This window comes from Planococcus citri, chromosome 3, assembly GCF_950023065.1.
Source record: "Planococcus citri chromosome 3, ihPlaCitr1.1, whole genome shotgun sequence".
Classification (NCBI taxonomy): domain Eukaryota; kingdom Metazoa; phylum Arthropoda; class Insecta; order Hemiptera; family Pseudococcidae; genus Planococcus; species Planococcus citri.
Window position 1 is genome coordinate 18802326 of NC_088679.1, and position 21759 is coordinate 18824084.

At 32.9% G+C, this 21759-nt stretch overlaps 1 protein-coding gene across 5 annotated transcripts; it reads right to left on the reverse strand.

Moving 5' to 3' along the window:
• Nucleotides 1-368: 368 nt before the first annotated feature.
• On the reverse strand, nt 369-21640 carry LOC135840322 (uncharacterized). Of its 5 annotated transcripts, XM_065356787.1 has the most exons (23): nt 21330-21640; nt 21189-21228; nt 17827-18041; nt 17547-17750; nt 17334-17465; nt 16933-17129; nt 16057-16224; nt 13573-13708; nt 11916-13128; nt 11773-11812; nt 9919-10142; nt 9607-9825; nt 9388-9528; nt 9027-9220; nt 8539-8706; nt 5908-7740; nt 5756-5795; nt 3298-3512; nt 2992-3210; nt 2774-2914; nt 2438-2643; nt 1996-2163; nt 369-1258 (listed from the first exon to the last, which is right to left on the reverse strand). In XM_065356787.1, the coding sequence occupies exons 1-9, from the start codon at nt 21406-21408 to the stop codon at nt 13064-13066; spliced, it is 1236 nt and encodes a 411-aa protein (XP_065212859.1). In that variant the 5' UTR covers nt 21409-21640; the 3' UTR covers nt 369-1258; nt 1996-2163; nt 2438-2643; nt 2774-2914; nt 2992-3210; nt 3298-3512; nt 5756-5795; nt 5908-7740; nt 8539-8706; nt 9027-9220; nt 9388-9528; nt 9607-9825; nt 9919-10142; nt 11773-11812; nt 11916-13063. The 5 variants fall into 5 exon arrangements, with proteins under 5 accessions (XP_065212859.1, XP_065212858.1, XP_065212857.1 ...); XM_065356786.1 differs by having other exon boundaries at nt 11916-13708; nt 21330-21598; XM_065356785.1 differs by lacking the exons at nt 16057-16224; nt 16933-17129; nt 17334-17465; ... (2 more) ...; nt 21189-21228; nt 21330-21640 and having other exon boundaries at nt 11916-13704.
• Between the last annotated feature and the right edge of the window lie 119 nt (nt 21641-21759).

A 21759-nucleotide genomic window follows, 5' to 3' on the forward strand; every position in this document is an offset into this window, starting at 1 on the left:
AAACTCTCTCCTTATTTTTCAAGCTTTTATTGCGAAGATCTTTTCAAAAAGTGCAACTTTTCAATGCTCTTGCCTGATGATGAAATGCTCATTCTTTTTTTGACGGTGCTTCATAATTTTTAGTGAACCAAGTTTAACTAGTCAAGAACAACGTGTCAAACTTAGTTCAGAATCATGAACGAAATTCGTACAACTCTATATCTTAAAAATTGGATTAAAGAGTTGGAAGAAGAATAAAACACTTGAAATGAGTTGTTATCGATTCAGAATTCGATTCTTTTTTAAAAAGAGTTATGGAAGAGTTGAGTTGAAACTCTTCTGAGAATGATTTTAAGCGACTGAAAAGTTGATTAAAAATAAACCACAACAACAGAAATTCAGAATTTTAATGCATTACAAGGCAAATATCTACAGATTTTTTTGTATTACAATACTATTTTCTCATTCGCCTGAGCCATTCCTACAACAGGAGTATGTGTAGGTACCTCTACCTACTTGACTCTACTGACGTAAAAAACAAATTAACGAAGTGATGCCTGATGAAAAAATGTAAAAAGTTTTCAAAAACATTCTATCTCTATGTGCTAAGATTATATGTGTAATGTGGGTCAACTTCAGCTACAACATGTTTGATCCAATCTACATAGTCAGCTATATCTGTAACGCCAATTATTATTGGCATTTGCGTGGAATTCGGCAACTTGGCTGTAACTGCAGATTCAAGATGATTTCGTAGAAGACTCGGATAGTTATAATTAAATAAGTAGATTGCCTTTTCAACAAAATGACGATCAAATAACCCATTAATAATCGCATAGGAAATATTTTTTGAAAAATCTTCATACGACTTGTTCGCAATGTAATGAATTACTTTCATGAAGTTTTTAAAATGATGATTGTTTACTAGGTCTCTTAGAAATCGATCTCCTGCAATTCCTCGAATAAAGTAGCGATGATCTTTTTCAATCATAACCCCGCTTCCGCTTAGAGTCAGAAATTGGTTCCGTTGGTCTTGTTTCTGCTCTAGACAAAACAATTTTCCTTTGTTGTGGAGAGCAGTTTGATTGTTTTTCGTTGAATCGAGCCTGAAAGGTTTAATATCGTTGAAATCCCTGTTTGCTGTATCAAAATAATACGAAAATGTGGCCCATTTGGACACAAAAAACGGATATGCTGGGTTTTCTTGGCATGCGCCATGACTCAAGAAAGAATAATCTTTGTAAACGAATTCTTCTCCGTCTCCATTCCATTGTTGTACCTGAAATTTAAATTTATAATAGGCATTATTTTTTAAAAAGTGTTCTGGTAAACTGATTTGCCTTTTACCCATATTTTCTGAAATATTGACGTTTATGTAGATAATTTAAAGACATTTTCAAGATAAAAATTTGTTGCAAATTTTTTAATATGTAGTACCTACGTTGACTTTTTTTGGGGGAGGGGGGATTCATAATTGCAAGATTATTACCCCTACATGGAGAGAGGGTTGTAGATTTGGTTTGTTAACTTGTAAGCATATTTTTCTCTCCCTTTTTTCCAAGGGTCCACCTTCCTAACATTCAGAATTCGTGTATCTCCTTGTCATGTAGTCTATGGGTCGTATAAAACAAATTATTGAATAAAAGTTGTTCCCTTACATCAGATCTACAGTTTTAGTTCTTAATCAAAATTCGTTTTGGAGCAACCGTTCCCGATCAAATTTTGTAAGTACCCCTTTAGGAAACCTCGATATTATGTATTTCAAGTATTCAATGAAAAGTTTCAAGTTTGGGAAAAATTTGTAATCACAAAAAATGTTCAGAATTAAATTTCTTTTTCAACGAACTATATTACGGTCATTTTTTCCATCCTCTCCCCGCCGCGCTGTGTTGTGAAATAATGCAGATAATACTGCACATTCCTACTACAGAAAAACGCAATGGATTGTACCTTGTCAATACTTGAATAGGTAGGTACATACTAGGTAGGTATTACAAAATTATTGAAGAACTTTACCTTCGCTATTCCAGTAGTAATATTTAGTCTATTGGGGGTTTTCCACTGAACACATGCTGGGTGAAGGTGCGAGTTGAAACTGATTTCTTTTTCCACGATTACTATTAATGCATCATGAAAGAGGGATTTGTCTTGATTTCCATTATTGACATAACGAAATTCTTTAACCTATGACATCATATTATAGTAAGGAAATTATCTCCATTATTGATTTTTATTTTTTACTAAAGGACTAAGTTACGATTACTTTTCGATCACAACCTTGGTCAATAATTCAAAAATAAATAAATAAATAAATGAATAAATAAATAAATAAATAAATGAATGAATACAAATTATTACCTAAATAAAATTAAAAGAATGTGCACTCAAGTATTTGAAGCAATTTTTTCAAAAATTTTGAAATCACTCATTTATTATCACATACAATACAGCATTTTACCTTTATTGGTATAAACGCGTTGTCTTCACTGGAAGGGCCAAACAATGTATATGTAAAAAACTCCATACGGGTCTGCCATGTTGTAATATTTCGATAATCGAAATCATTCTTAATTGCTACATTGAAAATTGCGGGATCCAAGGGATTTTGGCTCATACTTTTATAATCACTTTCATCATAAACTTTGGTGAGCATGCAATATTCAGCTAAATGTATAAGGAACCATTTTACTATGCATTAGTTATTTCGATTAGTACAAGTCTTGTATGTACTTCCACCAAACATTGCAATTCCTGTGAAAAATCTAAGATACATATGTACGAGGTTTCAACTTACAGGTTAGAATTACTCTGGGACTTATGATAGTGCCGAAGCATATATTTACGAGTACATATCTCCATTTTGCGTAAATTACGACATCCCATGGCATGCTCCAGGTTTTTGAATCACTCGAGTTATTTTCTAATCGACCACAATCTGTCCGAGGATGAAATTAACATGAAAGTGCTTTCATCTCATTATGCACATGCATATTAATAGCTATCACAGGTTACCTTGAACACAGGAAAGCAAATCATTATCCCAGTTCCCATCTTCTTTGCAGTGTATTTCTTGATGACCAGGGTAGAACTGAAATCCTGATGAGCTAAGATGGTCGCATGTTGGACGCACTGTCACTCCAGAAACTAGATATTTTTCATCGCAAGGGATGGAAATATTTTTACGAAAGCATTCCAAGTGAACGTTTACAGGATTCAGCTTTTTACACTTTTCTATATTGTATAAAGATGATAGATAAGTACCTATAGAGTGTTATAAATGAAGAATCTTTTAATGAGGAATTCAATGTGTATGCTTACTACTGCATCCTGTTATGGGAGGAACCCATTCATTGCCACTGCAAAATGATACCGTTGCATCTGTAGAATAACCAGCATCGCACGAGATTTTAATAGCCGTCGATTCGAAAACTGTTCCATTAAAAGCACAAGATTTCGATGGATTCTTGATGTATCTGGTACATTGGTATGTGATATTTGTGTGGGGTAATAGGGTAGGCACGTCACAAAATTTGCTGCAATAAAATCACAAGATTTTTAATACGAATAGGTACATGATACTTTTACTGATGGCGGATTGCGAAAAAAACTGTTGGAGGATTTTTACTAAATTTAAGGGAAACCTTCATTTTGAGTTGAATGTCAAACGTTACAAATTTCAGCTCCGGTGATGCTTCTAAAAGGGAGATATGAGTGCTCAAAAAAAGAACATTTTTGAATAAATTATGGTTTTTTCGTTCGGGCACTTACCCAACCTGCTTTCTGGGCTCGCACTCGATTACTTTTTAAGTAACCAAGTTGCTAGAAGAAATTTTTTGGCTCGGTACTTTTTCTAAAAATTTTTGGTTTCTGAAGTTACTTTTAAAAAAATCGCAAATTTAATTTTTTTCCTTCATATCAAAGGAAAAAATGCGAATGATTTCACTCAGTGAATAATGCTAGAAATCATAACTTTTTGCCAAAAATTCTGAATAGCCTAGTAGTGATTTTTTTCTAAAAATTTCCCAAAAATCCCCCTTTTTTGTTTAAAAAAAAGCCTAAAAGTTTCATTTTTCAACGAAAAGATCCAAAAAAGTCTTCCCTTTTCAACGAAAATGGCGAAACAGATACCCTAATTGCCAAAAATTCCAATAAATTCCACCAAGTTTTACCTTTTTTCAGAAGTTACGATCCAACAGTCTTGCTTTTACTACCAAAAATTCTAGATTTTTAGCCACTGCAAAGTCTTACTTTTTTGTCAAAAATTTCCAAAAATTGCAAAGTGAAAAATGTCACTTTTCAAATTGCAAAAAAAGCTAATTTTTCTGCAAATAATTCCTGAAACAAAAATTGACAATTTTTTCTAAAATTATCAAAGTTTGCTTTTTAATTTTTTTAAAAATTATCTTCTAAAACCTTGTTTAAGTATTTGCTTGAAATTGCCAAAAATTACTAATTTTTGCTAAAATTGACACATTTTTGATCTTTGATTTTTTTCCCTCAAAAACTTTCTAAAATCAAAAAGTATCACCTTATTTTGACAATAATTCCCAAGATGTGCTGCTTTTTGCTAAAAGTGTGCCTAAAATTGTTTTTTTCGCTAGAAATTACAACAGTCCTTATTTTACTGACAAAAACTGTGAAAATTTGTTGATCTTTTTATGAAACAGTTTTAAAATAGGTAAGTGTGTACGTATGTAAACGATAGGGGTGACTTGTTTAGGATGCAGCCATGGACGAGCATAGAAAGTGACCTTTACCTAAGTCTGCACAAAATGACTTCATCTTTTCGAGATTTTTGGAAGGCGCTCTTCCAAAGAGAAGGATCAATAATCAATTGTTTTCTTTGTAAACTTGAGTTTTCATCATTTCTGAAACAAGGGAGTGCAGTGGTGCTAATTTTTAGCCCTCCTTTTATCAATTTCAAAATTTTAAAAAATTGAAAATTTGATTAGTATCGTATAAGTTTTTGGCTGTTTTTCTGTATTTTTTGAAATTGAAAATAGTGAACAAAAAATCACTACAAAATCATCGCAAAAACGAAATAAGGTGAGAGTTGATTATACCGTATTTTTGACCTCCCGAGTACCGAGTCAATTGGTGATGGTTTCGAAAAGCTCTTGAACCTTTCAGTGGATTTTGATTTTTCTCTCATTGTTTATATTTATGTTTTTACCTTCCTACGAGTATTTATATTTTTTTCAAAAATACCTAATTATTGAAACAAATTTCGGATTTGAACGGACTCAAAAAGATTTTGAAAATATAGCCCAAATCGATCGAATGGGTCACCAAGATGCTGAATCCGAGTATAGAGCTCCTAGATTAAATTTTCACTCTATTTACTGCGTTTTTTCGATAACTGGAGATTGCGAAAATCCGCTAATGCTGATGACTCCTGAATGGTTTATAACCATCACCAGGACTAGGTAGGACCAAATTTTAGCCAGATTTGCTCAAAATGGTTCGAAAACATTTTCCAATCGGTTTGGAGAGGAGAGGAATCGAATGTCGAAATTATGGTGTATCTGTCTATACTAAATTTCGAGTTTTTCGGTCAGTTTGGTAAAATTTTAGATTTTTTTCTTATTTTTGGCGCCCAAAAATTTGCCTATAATGTCGAAAAATTAATTTCAGCCCCTGAAATGTTGACTGGTGGTGTATTTTGAGCTTCTCTATCGATCCCCTTTTACCTCATTCAATTCATACCCTTGTTTGTAAAAATATCAGTTTTCGGAAATGTTTATAAAAATATTATTCTTTGCAAGCGATTACTTACATAGTATTTTTTTTTAGCTCTTTTGCTCCATCGCACAAGACTGAAAAGAAAAATTGATGAAACATGAATACGAGTAGGTATGTAAAACTACAAATTCGTATTTAGTAAAAGTACCAGGTACCTACACCTACATACGTTGTCATGAAACTTACCTCCGCTGTTTGGATTGAGAAAAATTAAAAATAAACAATATTGTAAAATACCATCATTAATACCAATCATTTTCACTTCATTTATAAACGAAACACGTAACAAATGAGAAAATAGAGCCAGAGACAAAGAATAGAAACAAAATTAACTCAGACGGTTTCAATTTTCCTCGAAGCAAATCACTATAACTAAGCTCGTATCAGCGTTGTCAACTTATATTTTTCCTTTCTCCTTCTGCAAAAGCGGTCTTTGTGACTTGTGTAAATCATACGATCGATAGTGTCGTTTGGTTTGAATAATTCCGCTATAAACTCAATTAAAACTATTGTAATGTACTCATAATGTATCAGTGTTACAAGATAACATGCATGGAAATAACTGATAATCAGCGTACAATTATTTGTTTTCTCGAGAGTGTAAGTACTAAGTACCTATACTACCTACCTACCGGTACTTTTGTATTTTTCTGTGCAAAGGTTGAAGTTGAAAGTGCGTCTTGCCATTTTTTGAAATTTGGTTTTCTGCAAGAGTACCTCCAAGTAGCCCAATGCCCAATATCATTTTAATCACGATCCCGAATCATTGCTCATTACTTTTTTGATGGGGCTTCAGAATTTTTGGGGTGAGTTGTGCGAACCCCGTTCAAAATTTTGAACTGAGTTTAACCAGTCAAGAACAACGTGTTAAACTTATTTATAGTTCAGAATCATGAACGAGATTCCTACAACTCTCTGTTAAAAATTGGATTAAAGAGTTAAAGAAGAATAAAACTACTTGAAAACAGTTATCGATTCAGAGTTTGATTCTTGTTTAAAAAGTTTTATGAAAGAGTTGACTTGAAACTTTTCTGAGAATGATTTTAAATGACTGAAAAGTTGATTAATTTCCAAAGAGGCTTTGGCCAACTTTCTTTGCTACCAAAGTACATAAATAGTTGTGCATTTGCTAATTTCACTCAAAAATGAATCACAATAACAGAAATTCAGTATTTTAATGCATTACAAGGCGAATATCTACAGATTTTTTTTTGGTTTACAATGCTTTTTCATCATTCACCGGAGCCATTTCTACAACATGAGTAGGTACCTACTTGACTCTACTGATTTGAAAAACAAATTGAGGAAGTGTGGCTTGGTGAAAAATCTAAACAAGTTTTAAAAAACATTCGCTCTCTATGTGCTAGGAATATAGTATGGGTCAACTTCAGCTACAACATGTTTGATCCAATCAACATAGTCAGCTATATCTGTAACGTCAACTAACTCTGTGTGATTCTGCAACTCAGTTCCAACTGATTCAAGATGCTTTTGTAGAAGACTTGAAAAGTTATGATTGTATAAGAAGACCGATGTATTAACAAATCCAGTATCAGATGACTTATTAATTATTGCATCAGAAATATTTTTTGCAAAATCTCCATTTGAAATGTTTGCAAGGTAATGAATTACATTCATGAAGTATTTGAAACGAGGATCATTGTTTGATCGGTCTCTTGAGTATTGTTGTCCTGCAATTCCTCGAATAAAATAGCGATGATCTTTTTCAATCATAACTCCACTTCCTTGTACAGTCAGAAAATCGTTCAGTTTGTCTTGCTTCTGCTCTAGGCAAAACAATTTTCCTTCGTGGAGAGCTGTGTGATTGCTTTTCTTTGAATCCTGGCCGAATGTTTTAGTATCAATCAGGCCTCTGTTAGCTTTATCAAAAGTATAAAGGAGACTTGCCCAGTTGTACACTAAGTAAGGGTATGATGGATTTTTTCGGCATGCGTCATGGCTCAAGAAAGAATAATCTTTGTAACGCAGTTCTTCTGCCTTTCCATTGTATTGTTGTACCTGAAATTGAAATTGATAGCAGTCATTATTTTAAAAAGTATTCTGGCAAAGTGATTTGCCATTTTACCAAGTATATTTTCTGAAATTATAACGTTTATGTTGGTAATTGTAATACACATTTTCTAGAAAAACAATTTGTTGTGACATTTTTCAACACTTAGGTACCTAATTTGACAATCGACGACCTAAAGCTAGAAATTTTAATTTCAGTCGTGTTAAATTTTTCTGATTCAAGTTATATTTAATAAAAGTTGTTCACATGAGAGACTCGGTCTTCTTAAAGATCTATCTGATCGCTATAATTCAATTTAAATTCGAATTTGAGAGGTCCAACTATCACTATGGTGACGTTTTGCTATTTTACATCAAAGCTCAATCCATTTGCCCCCAGCATTTTACATTCTCATTCGGCGCGTTGTTTGGATTTTCTATGGAGGGAAACTCTCGAGTCTTGAGGTGTCCAAGTCCGCCACCAAAATAAACGGGATCGCGATTTAAAAAAAAAAAACATTGTCTGAAACCCCTAACAACCAAAGTTTCAGCTGCCTTGATTAATTTTTCGATTCGATAAAAATGAACTTTAACAACAGCAATTTTTTAAATTGAATGCTTTCGACATGTTTTTCCAAACATGCAAAAAATTTTTGAATCATGATTCATGAGTGAAGGTGTAGGAATGATTCCATTGTGATTTGTTAAGTGTAAAATAATGCAGATAATGCTGCACACTCTTACTCCAGAGGAACGTAATGGTGTAGTCACGTACTTGAATTGAACAAAATCATTAAAGAACTTCACCTTTGCTATTCCAGTAGTAATATTTAGTCTGTATGGGTTTTTCCACTGAACACATGCTGGGTGAACATGCGAGTTGAAATTGATTTTTTCGTCCATGATTACTATTAATACATCGTGAAAAAGGGATTTGTCTTTATTTCCGTGCTTGAAATAACGAAATTCTCCAATCTACAAAATAAGAACATTATAAAATAGTAAGTACCTTGTTAAGTATTAATTTTTATTCAAAGACTATACGAATACGTTTCGACTACAACCTACGTATTGAAAATAAGCACGTATTCGAAACAGTTTGTTCAAACATTTTTAAATCTTTCAGTGACCATTACGAGTGAATAAATTGATTGTAAATAATTTCTACGGGGGAGAATAGAAAAAAATTACATACTGTAATGCAACAGTTGACAAGTAGGTATATGTACCTATTCTATTCTTTTTTTCAGTTTCCCATTATTGGATTAAAAGTGATGTACAACACAGTATCTTACCCATCGTGATGTATACCAATTGACTTTTCTAAGCTGAAAAAAATTCTTCAGATGGCTCCACCACTTTGAATTATTTTTATGATCTAGGACTAAATCACTCATAGTTCCTACTTTGAAAACTTCGGGATCCAAAGGATGGCTCGTAGATTCATAGACTTCATGGGCACGAAGTCGAGAGAGCATGCAATATTCAGCTTAATGTAAACAACAATAACTCTGCGCATTATTCATTTCAACATCATACAAAGAAAAAATGCTTGTCAAATAAAAGAGATCAGTTAAACTAAAGGTTGATATGTACATGTTTCCACCAAAAATTGTAATTTCTTTGAAAAATCTAAGATACGAGGCTTCGACTTACAAGTTAAAATTACTCTGGGACTTCTGATAGTGCCGAAGCATACATTTTCGAGTACATGTCTCGTATCTTGGAAAATGATGACGTCCCACGGCATGCCCCAGGTTTCTGAATCACTCGAGTTTTTTTCTAATCGACCACAATCTGTGTGAAGGTGAAATTAACATGAAAGTGTTTTCATCTCATTATGCACATTGCACATTAGCAACTGTCACAGGTTACCTTGAACACATGAAAGCAAATCATTATCCCAGGTTCCATCGTCTTGGCAGTGTATTTCTTGATGACCAGGGTAGAACTGAAATCCTGATGAGTTAAGATGTTCACATGTTGGACGCACTGTCACGCCAGAAACTAGATATTTTTCATCGCAAGGGATGGAAATATTTTTACGAAAGCATTCCAAGTGAACGTTTATAGGATTCAGCTTTTCACACTTTTCTACATTGTAAAAATGATAGGTACTTATAGAATGTTATGAATGTAGAATCTTTGTCGGTAGTAAGATGCTCAATGCGTATGCTTATTGCTTACTAATGCATCCTTTTATAGGAGGAACCCATTCATTGCCATTGCAAACTGATGCCAGTAAATCTTCGCCATTTGTAGAATAACCTGGTTCGCACGAAATTTTAATCGCTGTCGATTCGAAAACCGTTCCATTAAAAACACAAGATTCTGATCCATTTTTGATGTATTTGGTACATTTGTATGTGATGTTTGTGTGGGGTGATTTGATGGGAACCTCACAAAAGTTGCTGCAATAAAATCACAAGATTTGTAATAAGTACAAATACATTATACTTTTAATGATGGTGGATCGCGAAAGAAAAATTGTTGGAGGACTTTTACCCAATTGAAGGGAAACCTTCATTTTGAGCTGAAAGTCAATTGCTAAACATTTCAGCTCTGGTGGTGGTGGCGCTCCTGAAAGGGAGATATGAGCGCTTAAAGAGAGAACATTTTCAAAAAAATTATGGTCGTTTTCGCTTTGTCATCTACCCAACCTGTTTTCAGGGCTCGTGCTTGGTTACTTTTTTATGTAACCAGGTTATTAAAACTTAAAAGTAACTTTTTGGATACTTCTCCTACAAATTTTGGTTTCTATAGTTCTTAGAAAGATCAAAAATTTAGATTTCATGTATCTCAAAGGAAAAAAATGCTACCTATTAGTATCATTATTAAGTGAATAATTTGTGAACGTACTTATGCACTTTTTTTTTATTGTTAGCCAACTGAATACAATGTACATTGTACATATTTTCAACGTCGTGGTTTTAAAGCTCTGTCTTTAGCTAAAATTTCCAAAATCTATGTTTTTTTCCAAAAATAGCAAAAAATCTCACTTAAGTCAAAAATTTTGAAATAGTTCTCGTTTCATGCTAAAAATCGTCACTTTTTCGCCAAAAATTCTGAATAGTATGAAGTACTTTTTCCCCCTAAAAATTACCCAAAAATCTCGATTTTTTTTTCTTATAAAAAATACCAAAAAGTCTCATTTTTCAACCAAAAAATCCTAAAAAGTGTCTCTTTTTCAACGAGAATAGCGAAAAAATACAATTTTTTTGGCAGATACTTGATTGCCAAAAATTTGTGTGTTTCAATAAGTTTTACTTTTTTTCAAAAGTTATGGCTCAAAAATCTGTTGTAAATTGCAAAAATCCTAATTTAGCTTCCAAAAATTGTCGAAAAGTTTTGATTTTTCATGAAACAGTTTTAAAATAGGCTTGTGAACGGTTGGAGTGACTTATTTAGGAAGCAACTAAAGAGTGAGTGTAGATAGTGACCTTACTAAGTCTTCACAAATGACTTTATCTTTTCGAAATTGTTGGAAAGAGGTTTTCCAAGGATCAATTAATGTTTTCTTTATACTAGCTCATACTTAGACATGAGTTTTCATCTTTTCTGAAACAGAAAGAAGGGAGATTATTTTGGAACGCAGTGGTGCTGATTCTTAGACCTCTTTCAAATAGCTCTAGAATTTTTTAGCGGATTTTGATTTTTTCCATTGTTTATTTATTCACCTTCCTATTAATTTTTCTCAGAAATATGTACTTAACCAATGGAAAAAATTTTGGGTTTGAACGGACACAAAAAAATTTTGAAAATATAGTCCATATCATTTCAGCTTTTCCAGTCAATTTGTTAAAATTTTGATTTTTTTCCATTTTTGGCTCTCAAAAATTTGCCAAAAATCGAAAAATGAACTTCAGCTCATGAAATTTCGAGCGGTGGTGTATTTTGAGCTTCTCTATCGATCCCTTTTTACCTGGATGAAAAATTTTCATGCTGGTTATTTGCAATACCATACTTACTTCCCTTATAAAAATATCAGTATAGGTATGTTCAGAAAGGTGTAAATATTATTCTTTGCAAGCAATTACTTACATGGTACTTTTTTTTAGCTCTTTTGCTTCACCGCACAAGACTAAAAGAAAAATTGATGAAACATGAGTACGAGTGTGTAAAACCACGAATTCGTGTAAGTAAAAGTAAATCTACATAATTATGTACGTTGTCATGAAACTTACCTCTGCAGTTTGGATTGAGATAAAACAAAAATAAACAAATTAAAATATATTGTACAGTACCATGATTAATACTAATCATTTTCACTTCGTTTATAAACAAAACACGTAACAAATAAGAAAATGGAGACAGAGATAAAGAATTGAAAACAAAACTAACTGAGACAGTAATAATTTTTCTCGAAGCAATTCACTAATATTGTCTTTATGCGTTGTCAACTTAACGAGTACATTTCCTTCCTCCTTCTGAAACTGTGGCCCCTTTGTAAATCATACGATCGACAGTGTTGTTTGGTTTGAAAAAATCCGCTATGAACTTGATTAAAACTATCGTAATGTATGATTATTTATCAATGTTATAAAGGTAACAAATGAATGGAAATATCTGGTAATCAACGTTCAATTTTTCGTTTTCTCGAGTGTGTGAGTACAAGTGTGTAGATACTTTTGTATTTTTCTGTGCAAAGGATGAAATTGAAGGTTCGGTTTTCCATTTTTGAAATTTGGTTTTCTGGAAGAGTGTCTCGAAGTAGTCAAATATTATTCTAATCACGATCACGTATCACTGCTCTTTCTTTTTTTGATAGTGCTTCAGAATTTTCTGGGTGAGTTGTGCGAATCTCGTTCAAGATTTTGAACTAAGTTTAACCTGCAGTTAGTTCAAAATCATAAACGATATTTGTACAATTTCCCCTTGAAAATTGGATAAAAGAGTTGAAAAAGAGTAAAACTGCTTGAAAAGGGTCATTGATCCAAAGTTCGTTTTTTTTTTGTTTAAAAAGCGTTTTGGAAGAGTTGAGTTGAAACTATCTTTAGATTGATTTGAATGGACTGAAGAGTTGATTCATTTTCGAAAGGGTTTGCCCAACTTTTGCTACTAAGTAGGTAGTTGTACATTTGCTAATTTCACTCAAAAATGAATCACAAGTCACAACTACAGATATTCAGAATTTTAATGGATTATTATAATATACGGCGAATATCTACAGATTTTTTAAGGATTACGATACCTACTTTTTCACATTCACCGGTGCCACTTCCACGACATGAGTAGGTACTTGACTCAACTGACGTGAGAAACAAATTGAGGAAGTGGAGCTTGGTAAAATATTGAAACAATTTCTAAAAAACATTCGCTCTATGTGCTAGGATTATATGTAATATGGGTCAACTTCAGCTACAACATGTTTGATCCAATCAACATAGTCAGCTACATCTGTAACGACAACTAACTCCGTGTAATTCGGCAACTCAGTTTCAACTGATTTAAGATGATTTTGTAGAAGACTTGAAATGTTATAATTGAATAAGAAGACCGATGTATCAACAAATTCAGTATCAGATGACCCATTAATTATTGCATCAGAAATATTCTTTGAAAAATCTTCATATGAAACGTTTGCAAGGTAATGAGCTATATTCATGAAATATTTGAAACGAGGATTATTTTTTGATTGGTTTCTGCGGAATGATGATCCTGCAATTCCTCGAATAAAATAGCGATGATCTGTTTCAATCATAACCCCGCTTCCATGTACAACCAGAGAATGATTCAGTTGGTCTAGCTTTTGCTCTATACAAAACGATTTTCCTTCGTGGAAAACAGTTTGATTGCTTTTCCTGAAATTTTTAGTATCATTGTGGTCTTTGTTAGCCTTACCAAAAGTATTCATGAGACTTGCCCAGTTGTACACAAAGTAAGGGTATGTTGGATTTTTTTTGCATGCGTCATGGCTCCAGAAAGAATGATCTTCGTAACCAAATCCTTCTGCGTTTGTATCATTAAATTGTTGTACCTGAAATCGAAATTGATAGCAGTCATTATTTTCAAAACTATTTTGGCAAACTGATTTTTACCATAGTCTTGGTACTTAAACAGTCTGTACAAAATTTTACCCACATGAGACATTTTTCTCAAATGGTGTTCGTTCTCTGATGATGGTCCATCAATTTTTGATATTTTTGAGTGATTTTCACAATCAATTTTACAATTATTTTTATGATAGGTACCTACTTTCTTTGTGAATAAGTATTCATTTTTGGTTCTTTATCAGTCGTCGATATTGTAAGAATTTTTACTTTGGCCTCCGATCATTATTATTTCATATATGTATTCTGTTGATATTGATCAATGATTTTTAATTAACTAATCCACTTTAATTTTTCTTTGTTTCAGGTGAGTACCTACAAATTTCCTTCCAAAAATGATAGAATAGGTATGAACTCGCGTACAAGAATAAGTAAGTAATTTTATAATCCAAATCCTATTTTCAATGACAAATCAAAAAAAATTCTAAAATCACGAATTTGAAAATCAGCTGAAATAATTTCCCATCCGGTTTGAATCGAGATGATCTGATTTTCCGAGTACAAATTTGGAAACAGTAGATCAAATTTTTGAGTTCGCAAACAATTTTGATTTTTAATACAATTATTGAAAACTTGGAAAAAATCTATTAGAATCCCTATCGAGGAGATTTCATTTTTAGTTTTGAAGTGAATAGTGGTTCATTCAACTAGGGAATAAATGTGATTTTCGACGAATTTTGAAGTTCATTACCCGAGCAAAGAGAGGGAAATTAATCAAAATTGTCGAAAATCACTCTTACTCACCAGGTTGAATAGAATATTTTTCGTTATGAAGGAGAAAAACGCCAGCATTTTACTTCTAAACGATCAGAGGCGAGAGCAAAAGTAGCACGTTTTCTCCCATACAACGAAAAAACATATCCATGACTCCAAACTTTCTTCACAGAGGAGACTTTGTCGTAAAATCGACTTCAAGTGGCTGCACTGACGATCCACTTGAAAATTACCAAATTTAGAGGTGGTAAATTTCTCTTAAAATGGCCACCAAAAATCCTCTTTGGGAATGACTCAGGCCCCTACAATAAACTACTATTCCTCTTAGCTAAAACTCTGCCATTTGCCCTTTGCATCTTAAACTAATAACAGTGTGTTCATTTTTCAATTTGACCTTTTCTTCAAATTATTCAAAATTTCCTTGGATATTATGCCGGAAACCACAGGAGACTCTGCAATGGAGCAGGATTCGCCGACAGCACCAACAGTGAGTTACTTATTTGTATTTTTAGTGAAAATGTTAGACTTGTCAGTTGTGCACATGGTGCACTTAAATTCACCAGAGGTCTTTTCCGGCTCCCTGGGTTAAGATCCCCCTTCTGACCATTTCAAAAATTGCTTTAGGACCCCCAAAAACGCGTCCACTAAATTCCTCTGCCTTTTTTAGTCTAAATTACACTCACTTAGTTTCAATGAAACTAATGAAACTAATTGGGCCCTGTGTTCTTTTTCTGCCTGCCTCCCCTTTAGGTTCCGGACGTCGTGGTAATTGATCTAATCAATTACTCAATTTATTCAGAAGTTAATTATTATTTAGAAGAAATTACCATTAAATTATGCTCATTTTGAGAGTCAGAATGTCCTCACTTAACTTTACTTAAATTTCCCACAGACTTTGGCCCTACCTAAATTTTTTGTTAATCTTGTCAACTTTGGAGGTCTCTATGTATGTATGTGGCCAACATTGTGGGGGGGATGAGAAAGGATCGACTTTTCCTGAAAAAAGAATTACCTATCTAGAAGTATTCTGCTCTGAGATGAATTTGCCTTTTTCAATGTTTTTCAACTTTGGGAGCTTCGTACAAGGAACCCAACAACATTTGGAGGACCAAAGAGGGGTTTTCTAATGAAGCATATTTAAAAAATTTGTAAGTACTGATACCAATTTCTCATTTTTTGCTGATTTTTTTCGACTTTAAGAGACTTCATAGGAAACCAACTTATTTTTTCATTTTTCCATAATTTGGGGGTTCTCCATTACAAGAGAGCCAACATCATTTGAGGGTCCAACAAAGTTTTTTTGAAAACGGGGTTATGTACTTCAAACAATTTTAATGCGGAAGTGAGATATTTTCAAGTGGAGATCTTTCTGAAAATTTGGTTGAAAAAAGCAGTGATTTTTTCAACAAAAAAAATCCGTTGGATACCATGACTGAAATGATTCCATTGCAATTTGTAAAGTGTGAAACAATACAGATAACGCTGCATAATCTTACTCTAGAGAAACGTGATGGTAGTCACTTGTACTTGAATCATATACAAAATTATTAAAGAACTTTACCTTTGCTATTCCAGTAGAAATATTTAGTCTGTTGGGGGTTTCCCACTGAACACATGCTGGAGAAACTTGCGAGTCAAAATTGATTTCATCTTTCATGATTACTATTAATACATCATGAAAGAGGGATTTGTCTTGATTTCCATGATTGAAATATCGAAATTCTTTAATCTATAACATTATAAAATAGTAAGTAGGAACCTAAATTGCCCATGTACTAGGTATTGATTTTTATTTAAAGACTACGAACACGTTTCGACTACAACCTAAGGTCAATACTTCAGAAGAAAAGAAAAGAAAATAAGCACACATTTGAAACAATTTGTTATAAATTTACAAATCATTCTGTGACCATTACGAGTAAATAAATTGATTGTAACGGTTTTTTTGCAGATTTGAAAGAAAAAAATGAAAAAATTCCATTCAATTTTATTTTAATGAGATTCAATAAAATGGAAAAAAATTTAATCCTAGTAATGAATATTCTCCACTATCAGCTATCACTGATTATGAAATCAATGTATCTGATCTAATTTTTATTTTATTTTTTTTTCGTATAACTTAAGTTGATAAATCAGCTAAAAGTTTAAAGCTAAACGCTTAATGAAAATATAGCCAAAAGCGAAATTGATGTTAAATAGAAAATATAAGGGAAAGCCATTGGAAGCTAAAAGTTTGGCTAAATCAAGCCATAAAAATCGAGATAGCCGAAAGCTAAAGCTAAAAGATTTGATTTTGAAATTTCAAGTTGAAAGCCAAAAGCTGAATTTTTATCAAGGCTTTTCATCCCTGAGGTATTCAAACTTACTTTACCTTCTTGCACACTTATTAAGGCCTTGAAAAATCCGATCAAAAGTTATGTGCTATACAGTATCTTACCTCTAAGTGTGTAAAATGTAGGCGTAGAGATTCCAGTTTGTATGCATAATACTTCAGATGGCTCCACAATGATGAATTTTTTTCATTATGTGGAGCATTTCTGTGAAGTGCTACGTTGAAAACTGTAGGATCCGAAGGACGGCCAGTAGAATCATCGTCTTTATAACCAGAAATGATGTTGCGCACGCAATATTCAGCTTAATGTAAAGAACAATAACAATGCACATTAATCACTCCCAATCCAATAACATACAAATCTTAGTATATTTATCCAAAGGGTAAAGAAAAACCCCTCTTGAGTCAAATAAAAGAGATCAGTTGAACTAAAGGTTGATACGTACATGTTTCCACCAAAAATTATAATTTCTTTGAAAAATCCAAGATACGAGACTTCAACTTACTAGTTAGAATTACTCTGGGACTTATGATAGTGCCGAAACACATATTTTTTCCGTTACGTGCGTAAATGATGACATCCCACGGCATGCTCAGGGTATCCGAATCGCTCGAGTTTTTTTGTAATCGACCACAATCTGTGTGGGGGTGAAATTAACATAAAAGTGTTTTCATCTCATTATATGTACAAATGCGCATTAGTAGTTTACAAAGGTTACTTTGAACACAGGAAAGCAAATCATTATCCCAGTTTCCATCTTCTTGGCAGTGTATTTCTTGATGACCAGGGTAGAACTGAAATCGCGAGCACGTTGGACGCACTGTCACTCCAGAAACTAGAAATTTTTCGTCGCAAGGGATGGAAACATTTTCACGAAAGCATTCCAAGTTAACATTTACAGGATTCAGCTTTTTACACTTTTCTATATTGCAAAGACGATGGTTGTAGAGTGTTATGATGAAGAATCTTATAATAAGAAGCTCAATGCGTATACTTACTTCTGCATCCTGTTATAGGGGGAACCCATTCATTGCCATTGCAGACTGATACCGTTGCATCTGTAGAATAACCAGGGTCGCACGAGATTTTAATCGCCGTCGATTCGAAAACTGTTTCATTATAAACACAAGATTTTGTCTGATTCTTGACGTATTTGGTACACTGGTATGTGATATTTGTGTGGGGTAATAGGGCGGGCACGTCACAAAATTTGCTGGAATGAAATTACAAGATTTATTTTACCTACTTAATATTTTTAATGTGTAAGTACATACGTATATTGTACTTTTACTGAGGGTAAATCGCGAAAACAAATGTTGCAGGACTTTGATCAAATTCAAGGGGAGCCCTTCATTTTGAGTTAAAAGTTAACTAGAAAGGAGTTTCACCTCTGGTGGTGTTCCTGAAGAGAAGATATGGGTTCTCAAAAAGGGGCCACTTTCGAAGATTGCTAGGAAAAGGTTTTCCAAAGATCGAATGTTTTCTTCAAACACTTGAGTTATTATCATTTCTATGAAACTGAAGAATGACTATTTTCGAATGCAGTGGTGCCAATTTTCGGAACTCTATCTTCTACTTAATAAATTGAAGTGGTGTTTTCTTTGTCACGCAATCACTGCAAAACGGCTGGACGGAAAATTTTGAAAAAATACTCAAAATGTTCGGCGTGATGCGCAGATGGTTGTACTGAAATTTTTTTCGCGATTAGAGGCCTTAAAAAGCTGTAATTAAGCTTCAAAGTTTTGATGACATCACGAATATCTTTGAGCTTTCATTTCGCTGCAGAATATTTCCGATTTGCTAAGCATTTTACAAAATCATCATTTATACCACGGTTGAACATTTCTCCTTCTGAAATAAGTACCTAATCCAATTTAATTTAACTTTTTCAAACAAAATTTATGCCGAATCTTGCTCACATTTTGTTATGGCTGGAAAAACGTAGGTACCTATTACAGCAGATGAAAACTTTTTTAAATTCTCAAAGAAGCATTGTCTGGGAAGGGGGGGGGGGGTCAACCGAAAATCTGCAGATTAACATGACAAAAAAATACCAATCTTGCCGAATAAAAAGCTGAGTTTTTGAATGTAAAATCATTTTGTAAAAAAATTAAATAATCAAACAAATTGAGCCAGGTAGCGAGGGCAAATGCTTTTGAAAATTTTCATTTTAATAATTGAAAGAACGATGTTTTTTTTTGTATGGGAAGACGATGTTTTTGGCTTCAAAATTTCAAAATTTGACTGATTTTTTAAAGAAATTTTAGTTTTGGAAACAAAAGCAAAAAGGCCCAAATGAAGTGAAGGCAAAAGTTCTCAAAATTTAGTATTTCGAGAAGTAAAAAAAAAAAAAAACAATTGAAAGAACGATGTTTTTTTAATGGGAAGAATTCGATGTTTTTGGTTTCAAAAATAATTTCAAAATTGACTGATTTTTTGTAGAAATTTTAGTTATAGAAACAAAAGCAAAAAGACCTAAATGATGTAAGGGCAAAAGTTCTCAAAATTTTGTATTTCGAGATGTAAAAAAAAACATTTTTTCCATGTGAGGAGTTTATTATTCAATTTAAACGTTTTTAAAAATTTGAATAAATAATAGATTTTCAGAAAGTCTGATTTTGAAAAAAAAAACGGGCTGGACCCAAACATATGCTTCAAGTTCCAGTCAGAAAATAAATTCCTTTATTAAGACTAAAAATTCATAAAATTTATCGACTTCGTCGAGTTTGGCGAAACGTTTCCAAGATATACCAACTTCTTTTTTTTTGGTGGGGGGAGGGGATAGGTGCACCACTAAGTATACATGGCAGAAAGGATGCAAGATGGAATTTAAAAATTTTAAGCATTTTACAAAATCATCAAAGCTTCAACTTTTAACAGTCTTAGAGAATGAGATCGATCGAAGGTGAATCTATTCCTGGAGAAACTCAAAAAGTATGGGTGAACTCATTGGCCAATCATATGTATCTCTTCAACTTCAATTTTTTTCACTTAGTCAATTCGTTTGAAAACGAAAAATATATCCAAAATGGTTAGATTTTTTTTTGATTGTCAACTCAAAATGTTTACACCTTGCATAAAATCTGTTCAAATACAAGAAATTTGATAAATATATCCAGAATAGTTCAATTTTTTGAATGTCCAGTGTAAAATCAGTTTAAATCCAGGGAATTTTGAATCAAAAATTACCAAGTTGCTTTGATGTAGGTAAAATGGTAATCTTGCCCTCATCTTATGTATAGGTGCACCTTGCACCACTATGCATGGCAGAAAGGATGCAAGATGGAATTTAAACATTTTAATTTTGATAATTGAAAGAACAATAATCAAACAAATTGAGCCAGGAATAGCGAGGGCAAAATCTTTTGAAAATTTTCATTTTGATAATTGAGATTGAGAGAACGATGTTTTTTATGGGAAGAATTAGATTTTTTGGCTTATAAACTTGAAAATTTGAGTGATTTTTTGTAGCAGTTTTAAAAAACATAAGCAAAACGACCCAATCAAGTTTAGGGCAAAAGCTCTCAAAATTTTGGATTTCGAGAAGTAAAAAAACATTTTTTTTCTGGTGAATAAATCCCTTTACAATGTAGCCAAAAAATTATCATTTTTTTATAATTTCTCAGTTATTATATGGTATTTTGCGAGATTTATTCCCTGCCCGAAGGGCGGGTCATTTTGCTTGTTATCAATAATTTCAAAAACTGCAAAATTGAAATTTTGTTAGGTAATTAAAGTTCGTGGCTTTTTTCCTTCATTTTTTGAAACTGAAAATACTGAGCGAAGAATTGCTACAAAATCATCGGTTGAGAACGCTAAAACGACCTAAGCTGCAAGTTCGTTTTTACCCTGTTTTTGACCTCTCGAGTCGATTGGTGTTGGTTTCGAACAGCTCTAGAACCTTTTAACGGATTTTGATTTTTTTCTCTTTTCATTTTTTCTTCATTTTACTTATCTATTAATTTTTTTCAACACCCAGCTAAGGACCAAATTTTAGCCAGATTTGCTCAAAATAGTTCGAAAACGTTTTTCAGTCGATTTAGGGAGGGGAGGAGTCGAAATTATGGTGTATCTGTCAATACTAAATTTCCGCTTTTTCGGTCAGCTTGGTAAAATTTCAATTTTTTTTTTTTCATGTTCAGCCCACAAAATTTTGGCAAAAATCGAAAAATAATTTCAGCCCTTGAAATGTTGACTGGTTGTGTATTTTGAGCTTCTCTATCGATCCCCTTCCATCTGGTTCGAAATGTTTTATGCTGGTTGGCAATGCCATATTTGCGTTATTAATATAATATGAGTAAAGGTATGTTCAGAAATGTGTACATAAATACATTACTATTGTTTGCCAGTGATTACTTACATGGTAATTTTTTTTAGCTCTTTTGCTCCATCGCACAAGACTGAAAATAAAAATCGATTAAACACGAGTAGGAGTATATGAAACCACAAATTCGTATCGTATAAGTAAAAGTGAATCTACATACGTTTTCATGAAACTTACCTCCGCTGTTTGGATTGACAAAAATCAAAAATAAACAAACTAAAAAATATTGTAAAATACCATCATTAATACCAGTCATTTTCACTTTGTTTATAAACAAAACTCGTAACAAATGAGAAAATAGAGGCAGAGACGAAGAATAGAAAACAAAACTAGTTGCTGAGACAGTTTTAATGTTTCTCGAAGTAATTCAGTAAGCTTGTCACAACGTTATCAACTTATGTATATTTCCTTCCTTCTTCTGAAATAGTGGCCCCTTTGTAAATTATACGATCGACAGTGTTGTTTGGTTTATGATAATTTATCAATGTTACTAGGTAGGTAACATATGCATGCAAATATCTGATAATCAGCGTTCAATTTTTTGTTTTCTGAAGTGTGTGAGTATGAGTACTAGTGTGTAGAACTTTTTGTATTTTTCTGTGCAAAG